At 53.1% G+C, this 13,032-nt stretch overlaps 1 protein-coding gene across 1 annotated transcript; it reads left to right on the forward strand.

Annotated features, from left to right (window-relative positions):
• Positions 1-8,713: 8,713 nt before the first annotated feature.
• On the forward strand, positions 8,714-12,051 carry LOC128919036 (ubiquitin carboxyl-terminal hydrolase 42-like). The gene is made up of 10 exons (XM_054223983.1): positions 8,714-8,900; positions 9,365-9,475; positions 9,551-9,653; positions 9,802-9,869; positions 10,027-10,097; positions 10,638-10,720; positions 10,985-11,096; positions 11,340-11,480; positions 11,699-11,799; positions 11,898-12,051. The coding sequence occupies exons 1-10, from the start codon at positions 8,714-8,716 to the stop codon at positions 12,049-12,051; spliced, it is 1,131 nt and encodes a 376-aa protein (XP_054079958.1).
• Positions 12,052-13,032: the final 981 nt, after the last annotated feature.

Consider the following 13,032-nt stretch of genomic DNA (forward strand, 5'->3'; position numbering starts at 1 on the left):
GTCGCCATGGTGGAAACGTGGTGGGATGACTTGCACGACTGGAGTGCTGCGTTAGGTGGCTACGAACTCTTCAGAAGGGAGAGGCAAGGAAGGAGAGGAGGTGGGGTGGCTCTGTATGTTAGGGAGTGTTAGGAATGTCAAGAGCTTCATGATGGTGCCATAGGGTTGAGGGTGTATGGGTAAGAATCGGGGGAGGGCCAACAAGGCTGATACCACGGTGGGAGTCTGTTACTGCGCACACTCCACCGCCTGCAGGTACAGGCAGCCAGCCGCCCTGGTTCCTGAGCGTTCCGCAGGAGCGGCACCAGCAGGCAGCTCAAAAAACCTTACTGCCTGCAAACACTTGAGCATGGCTGAAACGTGGGCAATTTTTCCTCTTTTTAGGCCTGCTGGTTAAAGACTGGTCTGCTGAGACACGGCTCAGGACCACACCAGGGCCAGCAGCGCTGCTTTCTGCATCCCGTGGCGGCGCTGGGCAGAGGGACGGGTTGCCAGATCCCGTCTCGAGGTACGCGTGTGGCATGTCAGGGTCACTCTCGCCTGGCTTTTCCCAGCAAAGCCCCAGCTGGTGCCAGCCCCGAGCTCTCCGCACCCAGTTCATGGAATAAATTTGTTGTGTTTCATAAGATACTGGTTTTGTATCTTATGATGTATGATATGATGTATCTTATGATCTTATGTATCTTATCTCCCCCCCAGCACGGGGGCCGCTGCCCCTCGCCCACCCACCGCCCGGGCTGCCAGGAGGAGCCGGGCTGGCGCCGCCGCCACGGCCCAGCTCCGTCACTGACAGCTGCAGGCTGGAGACCTTGTGGGGCTGGGAGCCGGGGCATTCCTGAGGCCTCCGCCAGCCGAGCCTGCCTGAGGCTGTGGGGCCTGGCCGTGGCAGAGAGCCAGAGCCTCTGAGCACTGCCGGCCCGCTCGCCCTCAGCCTGCGCTGCTGTCCCCGGCCCCTCAGTGGGCCCTTCCCCACACCGCCGTGGGCCCTGATGCGGTGTGGAGGCCGTGACGCCATCTACTGTGCTAGACGCCATTGCGTAGCAGGCACCGCCTGGCCCCGACCGTGTCTTGTGTCCATTTCAAGTTCTTCTCCAAGCTGAACTACGATACAGTCACCTTCGACGGCCTCCACATCACCCTCTGTGACCTCTGCGAAGTGGGATTTTTGGAATTCCTATATGTGGACATACAGTATTGCATTTTATACCTTTGTCTGTGCAGCAGTCCTGACAAAATGTTGAAACGATCTTGGAAAGAGCAAAGTGAAGCTTGAGTGAAGACGGCCTACTTGTTCAGATTTTTCCGAGTACTCCAAGCTTTTACAGTTCAGTAACTGTTACTTTTCATAATGGAAGTCTAGTAATAGAAGCAAAGCTGATATGAGGTCAAAGTAAACAGGATTTTAAAGATCAGTGGAAAAATATGCGATGATGCTTTTAAAGATGCCGGGAAGGCAAAAGGGGTGGTTGGGACCTATTTTACAAAGGGGGTGGAGGGATGTTCTCTTCCACGCTTACTCTAGAGGCGTGTTCTGTGGGGGCAGAATTCCCTTCAAAAAGCCCGTACTCAAGAATAGTGCATTTAAACTTGCCTCCTTGTAATTTGATCTGGATTTCTTATCATAGATGTTCTCACAATATCCTGGTAGAACGGTAAACTCCAGAGCACAGGTTTCTTGAGTACTCCTTCCTGCCCTGTAATATTCTGTCTCAAAAACCCTTGGAGAATGTGCTATTCTGCTTATCAGGCAAAAGGCAAACAAGTACAAAACCAAAAATGGGACTCTCAACTGTTCTTAGGTGAATAGTTTTAAGGAAGAAGAATGCTCTTCTAAGACTGTCTCTGGAGCTCAGAACTTGCTTGAGTTCAGTGTTACAGCATGCACTTGACAGTTTTAGTAATGCCACGATGCGATGTCTTCAAAACAAACTCCCGCTAACTCCAAAGGAAGTCATATGGCCTCACAGCCGACGTCTGTCCATCTGTCGACTGGAATGTCTTCCACACTGTGCAAACGTAGCGTTTTAGAGAAAACGTTTGAGCGCCTTTTAAACCTTGCCCTTCACTGTGCCACTTGTTCCGTGACCTTTTTGGCCTACTGAACTAGCTCAATCAAGAAATGGTGATACACCCGTTGGAAATGAGATCATTGATACTTATCTTGGTGGAGACTGAAAATCCAGAAATCGTAGTCCAGTCTGTCAGTCAGGATGTTTCGAGGCGCTGCTTTCAGTGCCAGCCACAGGGATGATTTCTTTGTTGCAAAGCGTACAAGTGGTGTTGATCAGAACAGTTAAAAAATCACATACTGAGAAAGCATGTTTTTAAGCACTAGGGAGAAGAGGTGCTCTTGAGAGTTACGTTGCTTGCTGGTAGAGACAGTCTGGCATGTTACTAGCCGTTTTTATCTCTTACCCTGCAAGTCCTTCCCCCAGTAGCATGCTAGCTGTTTAGCAAGGCCTGTAAGCCTAATGAAGATTTTTCTTTGTCGTTGTGCGTGTAGGCTTGCCTTCTGATGACTTCTGTTCTGAGGAGCGTCTGTGCTTTATCTGGGTGAAGATACTTCTCTCGCTACTGCTCAGAGAGATGCTTTTGCAATGCTGTCAGACCCAAAAGGGTGGATTAAAGCAGGCCATAAATAAAAGGAGGACCTTTTTTCAGTGACTTGTTTGTAGCGTACATATGACACAAGGTATTAAAACTAGCAGATTTTCAGAATTGTAGGTGAATTTAAAAATGGGATTTTCAAATTGCGTGTTAAATGTGAAGCAGTATAAACCTCAGAGCCTGACCTCAGCTGCTTGTAGTTTTTTGCAGGCAGAAGGTTGTGGACACTAGTGCGATAATTGATTTAAGATCTCTAAGTCAGTGTGAGGCAGCAGTCAAAGTAGCCATTGTTTGACTTGTCTGCCTCCATTCATGCCTTGAGATACTTCTTGCCCTTGACTCTTTCAAGCATACTTTTTTCTTGTAGAATAGATAGCAAGTTTTAGACTGTTAGGTCTCTTCTGCCCTTGATTTTTATATACCATAGAATCATAGAATCATAGGGTTGGAAGGGACCTCTGGAGATCATCTAGTCCGACCCCCCTGCCAGAGCAGGGTCACCCAGAGCAGGTTACACAGGAGCCTGTCCAGGCGGCTTTGGAATGTCTCCAGAGACGCAGCCTCCACCACCTCTCTGGGCAGCCTGTTCCAGTGCTCTGCCACCCTGGAAGGAAAGTAGTTCCTCCTCATGGTTAGGGGGAACTTCCTAAGCTCCAGTTTGTGCCCATTACCTCTTGTCCTGTCACTGGACACCACTGAAAAGAGCCTGGCCCCATCCTCCTGACACCCCCCCTTTCAGTATTTAGAAGCGTTGATAAGGTTGCCCCTCAGCCGTCTTTTTTCCAGACTGAAGAGACCCAAATCCCTCAGCCTTTCTTCATAAGAGAGCTGTTCCAGTCCCATCGGCATCTTGGTAGCTCTCTGCTGCACCCTCTCCAGCAGTTCCCTGTCCCTCTTGAACGGGGGAGCCCAGAACTGGACACAGCACTCCAAGTGCGGCCTCACCAGGGCAGTGTAGAGGGGAAGGATGACTTCCCTCCACCTGCTGGCCACATTTTTCCTGATGCACCCCAGGATGCCATTGGCCTGCTTGGCCACAAGGGCACATTGCTGGCTCATGGTCATCCTGTTGTCCACCAGGACTCCCAGGTCTCTTTCAGCTGAGCTGCTCTCCAGCAGGTCAGCCCCCAACCTGTCCTGGTGCATGGGGTTATTCCTCCCCAGGTGCAGCACCCTACACTTGCCCTTCTTGAATTTCATAAGGTTCCTCTCTGCCCAGATCTCCAGCCTGTCCAGGGCTCACTGGATGGCGGCACAGCCTTCCGGTGTGTCAGCCACCCCCCCAGCTTTGTGTCATTGGCGAACTTGCTGAGGGTGCACTCTGTCCCCTCATGCAGGTCGTTGATGAATATATTGAACAGGACTGGACCCAGTACTGACCCCCAGGGAACACCACTCGTCACTGACCTCCAACTAGACTCTGTGCCCCTAATCACGACCCTCTGAGCTCGCTCTTTCAACCAGTTATCTATCCACCTCACTGTCCATTCATCGAGCCCACTCTTCACAAGCTTCCCTATGAGGATGCTGTGGGGGACCATATCGAAAGCCTTGCTGAAGTCAAGGTAGACCACATCCACTGCACTCCCCTCATCTATCCGTCCAGTCATGCCATCATAGAAGGCTATCAGATTAGTCAGACATGATTTCCCCTTGATGAATCCACGTTGAGTACTTCCGATAGCTTTCTTTTCCTCCGCGTGCCTTGAGATGACGCCCAGAACAAGGTGGTCCATCATCTTTCCAGGAATGGAGGTGAGGCTGACCGGCCTGTAGTTCCCCGGCTCCTCCTTCTTGCCTTTTTTGAAGACTGGAGTGACGTTGGCTTTCCTCCAGTCCTCAGGCACCTCGCCTGTTCTCCAGGACCTTTCAAAGATGATGGAGAGCGGCCCAGCAATGACTTCCGCCAGCTCCCTCAGCACTCTTGAGTGCATCCCAACAAGGGCACGGAGTGTGTTTCCTGGCCTCCAAGTCCTTCACGTCCCAAGTCCCTTAGACTGGCTCTCTGCTTAGACATATATTCTGACGCTGGAATAGCTCTTTATAAGTACAGCTTCTCCAGCTCTTTTCCTAGTCTAAGCTCCTTGACAGCGTAGAGAATCAGAGCACCCTTAGAGAGAGCGCTTTTTATTTTGATCTCCTTCTAGATACAGGAATGAATATTATTTTTCAATAGCTATAAAAAGAAGAGCTTGTTCACTATTTCAGTGCCTCATACCCAGAGTCACAGGGATCTTTAATGTTTTTTAACCACCACAGCCCCCGCCCAACTTCCAGAGATTTTGGGGCCGTGACCCGCCTCTTTTGGGGGGAACTCCGTGTAACCCCCCATGCCCCCCTCGCCTGCTCCTCCGCCGTGTGGGCCAGGGGATGGAGAGAAGAGGTGGGCGGAGGGGGAACGGCGGGGGCGGCTGAGCTGGCAGTACCTGCCCATCCCGGCCACCGCCGTCTCGCCCGAGCAGGCCTTTGCCACCGGCCAGAGCGTCCTGGAGCATCGTCGAGCCATCCTGGCGCCGGAGAACCTGGGCCAGATTCTCATCTTGCACCAAAACTTTGATTTTTTAGAATCAATCAGGAACAGCAACGGGGCGCGGAGCAGGAATCCCCACACTCGTACACGTCTGTGCCAGCAGCCCTATTTTCAACCCCAGAAAGTATTACTGCTTGACACCTTTCAGCAAGGCACTACGGAGTTGTACACGACACGGGGCAAATATGATTCTTTCACATCACTGATCAATGTTTCAAAAGGAGACGGCAAGAAACCCAAAGACTGGAAATGATGAGGGGACTGGAACAGCTCTCTTATGCAGAAAGGCTGAGGGATTTGGGTCTTTTCAGTCTGGAAAAAAGATGACTGAGGGGGGACCTTATCAACGCTTCTAAATACTGAAAGGGGGGGTGTCAGGAGGATGGGGCCAGGCTCTTTTCAGTGGTGCCCAGCGACGGGACAAGGGGTAACGGGCACAAACTGGAGCATAGGCACTTCCACCTAAACATGAGGAGGAACTTCTTTGCTGTGAGGGCGGCAGAGCCCCGGCACAGGCTGCCCAGAGAGGTGGTGGAGGCTGCGTCTCTGGAGACATTCCAAAGCCGCCTGGATGCGTTCCTGTGCCACCTGCTCTGGGTGACCCTGCTCTGGCAGGCGGTTGGATGTTGGATGAGATGATCTCCAGAGGGCCCTTCCAACCCCCACCGTTGTGTGATTCTGTGGTGAGCGTTTGGGCCTGTGGGTCATGTCTGCCTTGAAAGGGAGCTCACCCAGAGGTGGTGCCAGCGGAGGACGGGGCTGGGCAGAGCCAGGCCATGTGCCGAGGGAGCCGGGCTCTCTGTTAGCGCTCAGGGGTGCGTCCGGGTGGTAAAGGGGAGGGACTGTCCTGCCGCAAGCCATGTTGGCTGCCCTAGGCCTTGGCTGTCTGGGAGAAGGTGCCGGTAGTGGAGGCTGTTGTTGGTGGCAGCTCTGGAGCAGCTCTGCTGCTGGTTCCATGGCTGCCAAAGCCCGAGCCGGCGGAGCTGTCTATGCGCACCGACCGGGGCAAACCTTGCTGGGGAAAGCGCTCCTGGGAGGGCTCCAGAGAAGCCCTGTAGGCTGCTGCTTTCTGTGGCTTGCTTTCTTTTTCTCCGTTTCTCTCATTCCAACCACGTCTTTCAACCAGAGAGGAGGGAAGGGGAGTCTGGCCTGGTGTTCAGGCCCCAGTGGAGCCTTGAGCAAAGGGCGGGCTGAGGCCCAAGACCAATCTTGGGCGCTGCTCGGCTGCCCCTTAATGAACCCTACAGCCGCATACTCGGGTGTGGGTATTGCCCACAGCATTGCTGTTAGGGGGGAATGTACCTTGATGAGGGCAAAACCGACAAGGGGCAAAATACTCATGAAAACCATTTTATACTTTATTGAGAGGTTAAACCGTAACTGGTCTCTGGATCTTCCACTCTCCACCGGTGCCAAGACTTCCCAGGTTTTTGTGTCGGGAGATTCTGTACCCGCTTCTTTTGACAGATGACAAAGCTGCAGCCTCCCCAGAGTCCAAAGAAAAGGGCTGTTTGGGGACCTTCTCCTCCTCCAGTGCCACAGAGAGGGAACGTCCCAGGCCTGCACGGCAAGCTCATTACCGAGAGAACCTGGTTTTGAAATCTTTGATAGCCTTGGCCATCATGGGTGCTATTTCTGCAACAGAGGAAGAAAAAAAACCCACCAATGGACGAAACCCCCCTCCCATTAAAGCAACAGGCACAGACTGAGGGAGCAGAGAGCAATTCCAAGCTGCAACTTTGCAGAGCCTTTAGCCTCTCCTTAGGGAGAGGGGAGGAGAGGAGAGGAGAGAGGCCACCAACACGACCCCTCCTGCAGAGCCGGGATTTCCCTTGCGGCAGAAACAGCAGATTTGTGCCTTTGTAAAGGAGGAGCTCTGGGAGACGAAGGGCTGTTCCGCGGTTTGTACTTACTCTTGGCTGGTGGTTTCGTGGGGTCACAGGAGTCCTGCAGTGGCCGGGGCAATCATGGTAGGTCTGCGTGGGGTGGGGGCAGGGGCAGAACGAGATCCCTTGAGCAGACCAGGGAGAAAACTCAGTGCCCAAGTGGGGCAGGAGCAAAGCGAGCCACCCCGATTTTGGCAGAGCCACGGAGCCACCTCTAGCAGGGCAAGAGTAAATCTCCCTAAATTTCCTAAATTTCTCTGATATAGGGAAAGGGCAAAATGAGCTTCCGCAGGCAAGAGAGAGGAAACACCAGCTGTCCTGAGAGGGACATGATGAAAAGAAGCCACCCAAGCAAGGCTGAGGCCAAAGTGGATGCCCCAAGTGAAGGGTGTAAAGAAGAAAGCCTCCCTGAGTGGAGCAGGAGGAAAAGTAACCGCCCCGAGCTGAGCAGGAGGAACTCAGTGCCCTGAGCAAGAGTGGGGAAAACTAGAGGACCCAGGCGGTGCAGGGGCCCAACTGGCGAGCTCAAGGCGGGCAGGAATAGCAACCAGCTGCCTCGTTGGGTCAGAAGCACTACTCGCTGCCCTCCTGGGGGGTCGAGGGGTTAAACCAGATGCTAAAAAGCCAGCCAGAAACGGGTTTTGGAGGTGCAGGGTGGGAGAGCAGCTGGGTGGGCGCCTGGCAGCCACCCAAGGGGCACCCAGCGCAGTTGCTCAAGGTGTTTTTTTGGTCGCGCTAGTTGAGAGTCAGCCTGTGGCTGTGTCTTGGGGGGTAGATAAAATTCATTGGAAAGGAACCTGTAAGACAGCAGGTGCTTTGCTGCACGAGTCTCACAGACGCAGTCCTGTGTCTGTCAAGAGTGGAAAAGAAGCCCTCAGCCCCCCGAATGTGCCAGCCAAAGCTGTGAAGGGGCTCGCTGGCAGCCCTGGGTACGTTTTTATTGCTGGGGCCGGTGCGGCTCCAGGCAGAGGCGGGAGCTCCGCGGGCAGACGAGCAGCCCTTGGCCAGCAGTGCCCGGGGCAGCCCAACAGCTGCTGGCTGGTGGCTGCAGGAGGTGCCTGGGCTGTGGCGGCTGCGGGGCCGCAGTGCGTCCCCGTGCGTCCGGGTGTGGCCCCTGTCACAAAGGGGCAGTGATGCGGCACCCGCCCGCTGCTTGTGAGCTCACCTGGCCAGGGCTTGGCATCCTGAAGAGCGTGCCAGGGAAAGCTAGTTGGGCTGAGCTGGCCTTCGGGATAACTCGGCTCCTTCCTTTGCCACTTGCTTGGCTACTTTTTTTCCAACCATTGATCGTTTACTGCCCACTTCTCCTCACCTGCCATCCTCTTGCAAAGGTAAGTATGCTTTGAGCTTTAGGACAGATCATGTGGTAGCTAGACACGGGATCAAAGTATAGGCTGGTCTCTCCCTTGGGAGCGGTAGGATGAGCTATTACACCTTGATAGGCTCTCCAGATATGCCCTATGGGTAGAGTTCCTATTTGCTAGTTGTTGTTTCTTTAGCATGTGCTGGGATGGGTAAGCAGGGGGTGGCAGTGCAGTCTGAGGCTTCCCCCAATGTTTCTGTGTTGGAGGTTAGAGCTGGTTGTCCTGGGTGCTCCTGTACAGAACTCAACTTTTAAAATAGGCTTTTGCGCACCACTATGGTCTCATCACTTCTCAAATGTCATTGCCCTGCAGTCACTGCCGAGGGAATGGCCCTGCCACAAAGGATCCTCTTTCCCACGGCGAAGATTTGCATGGACTGGCAGCAAAGACAGAGAGCTGGAGCGGGACTCGACAACCTGGGCAATACGTGCTTCCTCAACTCCGTGCTGCAGTGCCTGACGTACACCCCTCCTCTGGCCAACTACCTGCTCTCTCGTGAGCACAGTCAGTCGTGTGAGTACTTTTGGGACCATGTCCTTGCACATCTCTTGGGCACTTCCCAAGGATTCCCAGACTCTGGGATTTGATTTGGGAGAAAAGCAGCCCTTCTGTGTAAACCCCCTGAGTGGGTGTTCTTTGAACACTCAAGCCTAGAAACCGCTTCTCACATCTGGGTGGTTTCATCTTCAGAAGGGCGCCTCTTTCTCGCCACGGGTCTCGTTCCCTATTTCTGCAAGTTAAAAACTCCCTTTGCGTGTTGCACAGAAAACTTCTGTCAGTTGGGCATCCCTCTGAAGAAGGTTTTCTGTGCGTTAAGGCATCCCGGGCTTGTTGGGACGTCGACAGCTTGCGAGAAGAGCAGTGGAGACTGTTCTTCCAACTTCAAGATCTTTGTTAGGTTTCCTGTTGCTATGGATACCTTGCACACCTGAGAAGCTTGTTTCCCCCCTACCCTCCCTCCGTCCCTCCCTCTTCAGGTCGTCAGCAAGGTTTCTGCATGATGTGCATAATGGAGGCACACGTGAAGCGGGTCCTGCATTCCTCAGCCAGTGCCATCCAGCCCTGGGCTGTGGTCAATGTCCTCAGACGTAAGTCATTGCAGGTGCTTTTATGTGTGTTTGTCCCTTCTGGTAGGAGAGAACTACTAACTTCTTCTCTCTTAGGCATAGGAGAACATTTTGAGCATGGCATGCAGGAAGATGCCCACGACTTCTTACGTTGTACTGTCGATGCCATGCAGAGAGCTTGTCTGCATGGCAGCAGCGAGTAAGCACAAGCAAATGACCTTTGCAATGTTCCCGAGCCCTTTGGGCTCCCCGACAGAGTCCCATCAAGGAAAGCCCACGGCCAGGGTTTTCAGACAAAGACAAACGTCTTGGAGGGCGTAACTCTCTGCCTTACCATTTCTCTCCAGCCTGGACATCTCTTCCGAAGCAACTACCGTCATCCATCAAATATTTGGGGGCTTCCTGAGATCCAGAGGTACTTTTCCACAACTCTTGCTCTCCTTGGGATTGTCTGTGCCCTTCTGTCTGCCTGTCGTAAACAGCTGTTGGTGTGCATGGCGGAGCAGCTGTGACGAGCGTAAAGCGGCACAGTCCCCTTCCCCTGTCGCTGAGCGTTTCCATTTGCGTTCCAGTCACCTGCTTGAGCTGCAGAGCGGTTTCCGATTCCTACGAGGCCTTCCTGGATGTTCCTTTGGATATAAAAGTAAGAGGGTTTGTAACTGTGCTTCAGGACGCCCCAAGGTCCCTGTAGCTTTCCAGACAAACACAGTTGGCTTAAAAGCCAACACAAGAGACCTTGGTGGTGGGTTGCAGGGGAATGGGCGGTCTCCTGCTGGGGAGGCCATGGCAGCGGTCTCCCTGCAGGTGCTGCCTTGAAGCTGCACAAGTACAAATTATCCTCTCTGCACCCTTGACGTACTCTCCTCCTTCTTCCCTTTGCCCTCCCTCAACCCCAGTCTGGCTCCTCGGCTGACGGGTTGTATTGTTTTCACTCTTGATGACCCTGCTCCCCATGGGTAGCTGGACTGAGTGGTGCCACAGGGAGGTAGCTCTGGATGGCCCCGGGAATCCCTGGGAATGGAGGGAAGTGCTCGGCATAGTACTGCCCTCTTTCTGCCTCCCTCTGGACGCTGCTTGCGGGTTCATGGTGGGTCTCCTCAGCGTCAGCTACCGGAGATTTTGCGTAAGTGTTTGGGCAAGGGCGTTTCCCGCAGCTCAGTGCTCTCCTCTCTCCCTCCTCCAGGCAGCCGCATCTGTCACCGCAGCTCTGGAGGACTTTGTGAAACCTGAGCAGCTGGATGGCAACAACTGCTTTAAATGCAGACAGTAAGACGATTACTAAGGACATGTTAACAGTAGATCCTGCCTTGAGGTTTTGCATGTGGTGGAGCATAAGCTAGCTTTTCCCGTAGGTTGCATACACAATAATAAGACAGCCCTTTTTAAAAATATAGTATTATGGCACTGAATAGTCTTCAAATAGCGTAAGGATGCGTGAGACGTGAAAGGCTGTCTGGCTTTCGGGGGGGGGGAAAAAAGGGTGCCTTTCAAGGGCGCCTTCCAGCATGTGTCTCTGTGCTTGGTTTCAAGGTGTGACAAGATGGTTGCCGCCTCCAAGAGGTTTACGTTCCATCGTGTGCCCAAGGTTCTCACGCTGTGTCTGAAAAGGTTTGGAGACTTCACTGGCAGGAAGATCAGAAAGGTGTGTACGCGACTGGAGTGCAACTTTCTCTTCCTGGAAAGCAGTGCGCTCTTTCACAAGTGTTCCCTGTTGAGTTTTGTGTGTTCCCTTCTGGAGAGAGGAGAGTTCCTGTGGGAAGACAAGCATGTACTCTGCTGCGATGGAGCTGCTTTGGCCGAGAACAGTTTCCTGCCGCCCAAGCCATACATGTTGCTTTAGAGAAAATCCGGGGATCATTTCTTACGCCTCTTGGTGTCTCTGTAGGCTGTGAAGTATCCCGAGTGCTTGGATCTTCGCCCGTACGTGTCTCAGACGGCTGGAGAACCGCTCCTCTACTCCTTATATGCTGTGCTGGTGCACAGCGGTGGCAGCTGTCATGTGGGGCACTATTTCTGCTACACAAAGGTAAAGAGCAACTTCCTTCCTAACAAGGGAAAACTGTAGCCTGGGGACGACAAACTTCCATGTCAGTGTTACTGGCAGGCAAGGTTTTGGGGGAGAAGGTCTCCTGAGGGGCTGGGCTGGATTTGGTTCTGCATACCCTTGGTTCGGTAGTTTTCTGCCTGTGCTGGTGTGGAGAAACCACGCAGTTCATCTCCAGATATCGACGCCTTTCTTGACAGGCCAGCGATGGACGGTGGTACCAGATGGATGATTCCTCTGTGGTTCTTGATGACACCGACACAGTTCTCAGGCAGCAAGCCTATTTACTGTTCTATGTCAGGTAATAACAAGTGCTAGCCTGTGTTTAGAATACGTTTCCCTTTCATGCTTTTGCTCTTTTTCTTCTCATCCTCCTCAGAGTTTCTCTTTCTGTCACAGGAGACAATTACTACCTGCATCCTTTGGTGCTGTCAAATCTGAACTACCCCACGTCAGTCCTTACCTTTTCTTGCTGGCCTTTAGGCTGCTGGCCTGGTGTAAAGTGCTACTTGTCTGCTCTCTGAAGCTGGCTAATGTCGAGAAGAGGACTTAAAGGGGGCCTACAGGAACGATGGGGAGGGACTCTATCGCGGAGTGTAGTGATAGGGCGAGGGGTAACAGTTTTAACCTGAAAGAGGGAAGATTTAGGTTAGATACGAGGAAGAAATTCTTTACCGTGGGGGTGGTGAGACACTGGAAGAGGATGCCCGGCAAAGCCGTGGATGCCCTGTCCCTGGGGGTGTTCAAGGCCAGGTTGGATGGGGCTTTGAGCAACCTGATCTAGTGGCAGGTGTCCCTGCCCATGGCAGGGGAGATAGAACGAGAGGGTATTGAAGATGCCTTCTAACCCAAACCATGTGATGATTCTCTAATGCTATGCAATGGAGACTGTAGGGGCTACAAAGACGAGGTCTTGCTCCCGTGGGGGCTGACCTGGTGGGAAGACCCCAATCAAATTTCCCATTTTTAGTCTTGGTTATGTCTTCTGTCTGTCATAGAAACAGCTCCATGAAAACAACTGACCTCCACAGAAGGCAGCAAGAACAGCCCTAAGCGAACATCCCTTTTTTTTTTTTTTTTTCCTCCAGGAGCTCCTCTTTGAAAACTGAAGAAAGGGCTTCTTCTTTGAAAACTGAAGAAAGTGCTCCTTCCTCACCAGCACCATCCCATGCCCATTCCTTCATCAGTCAGGGGGCAGCCGGCAGCAAGCAGGTGGGTTCTGTGGGACCACAAGGTCTGCATTGCAGGACTAAGGTAGCTCTGGGGAGGTGGGTCAGGGAAGCAGACGGGCAGTGGATTTCTTTCCAGGATCTTGGCATTGCTCTGTTTTCCCTCCCACATTGCAGCTTCCCTCACAGCCACGACGCTGTGCTCTCCCCAAGCAGCCCACCTAGGTCCATCCCATTTGTCCGCCTTTGGCCCTTCTGCCCTTGCAGCTCTCTAGGAGAACCTTTGGGACGTCCTTAGCTGTCCCCTCACAGAGCTTCTGGGGTTTCCTCACTGTTCTGCTCCTTTCAGAGCAGGAGGAAAGGGC

Source organism: Rissa tridactyla, chromosome 18 (genome assembly GCF_028500815.1).
Source record: "Rissa tridactyla isolate bRisTri1 chromosome 18, bRisTri1.patW.cur.20221130, whole genome shotgun sequence".
In the NCBI taxonomy this organism is placed as follows: Eukaryota; Metazoa; Chordata; class Aves; order Charadriiformes; family Laridae; genus Rissa; species Rissa tridactyla.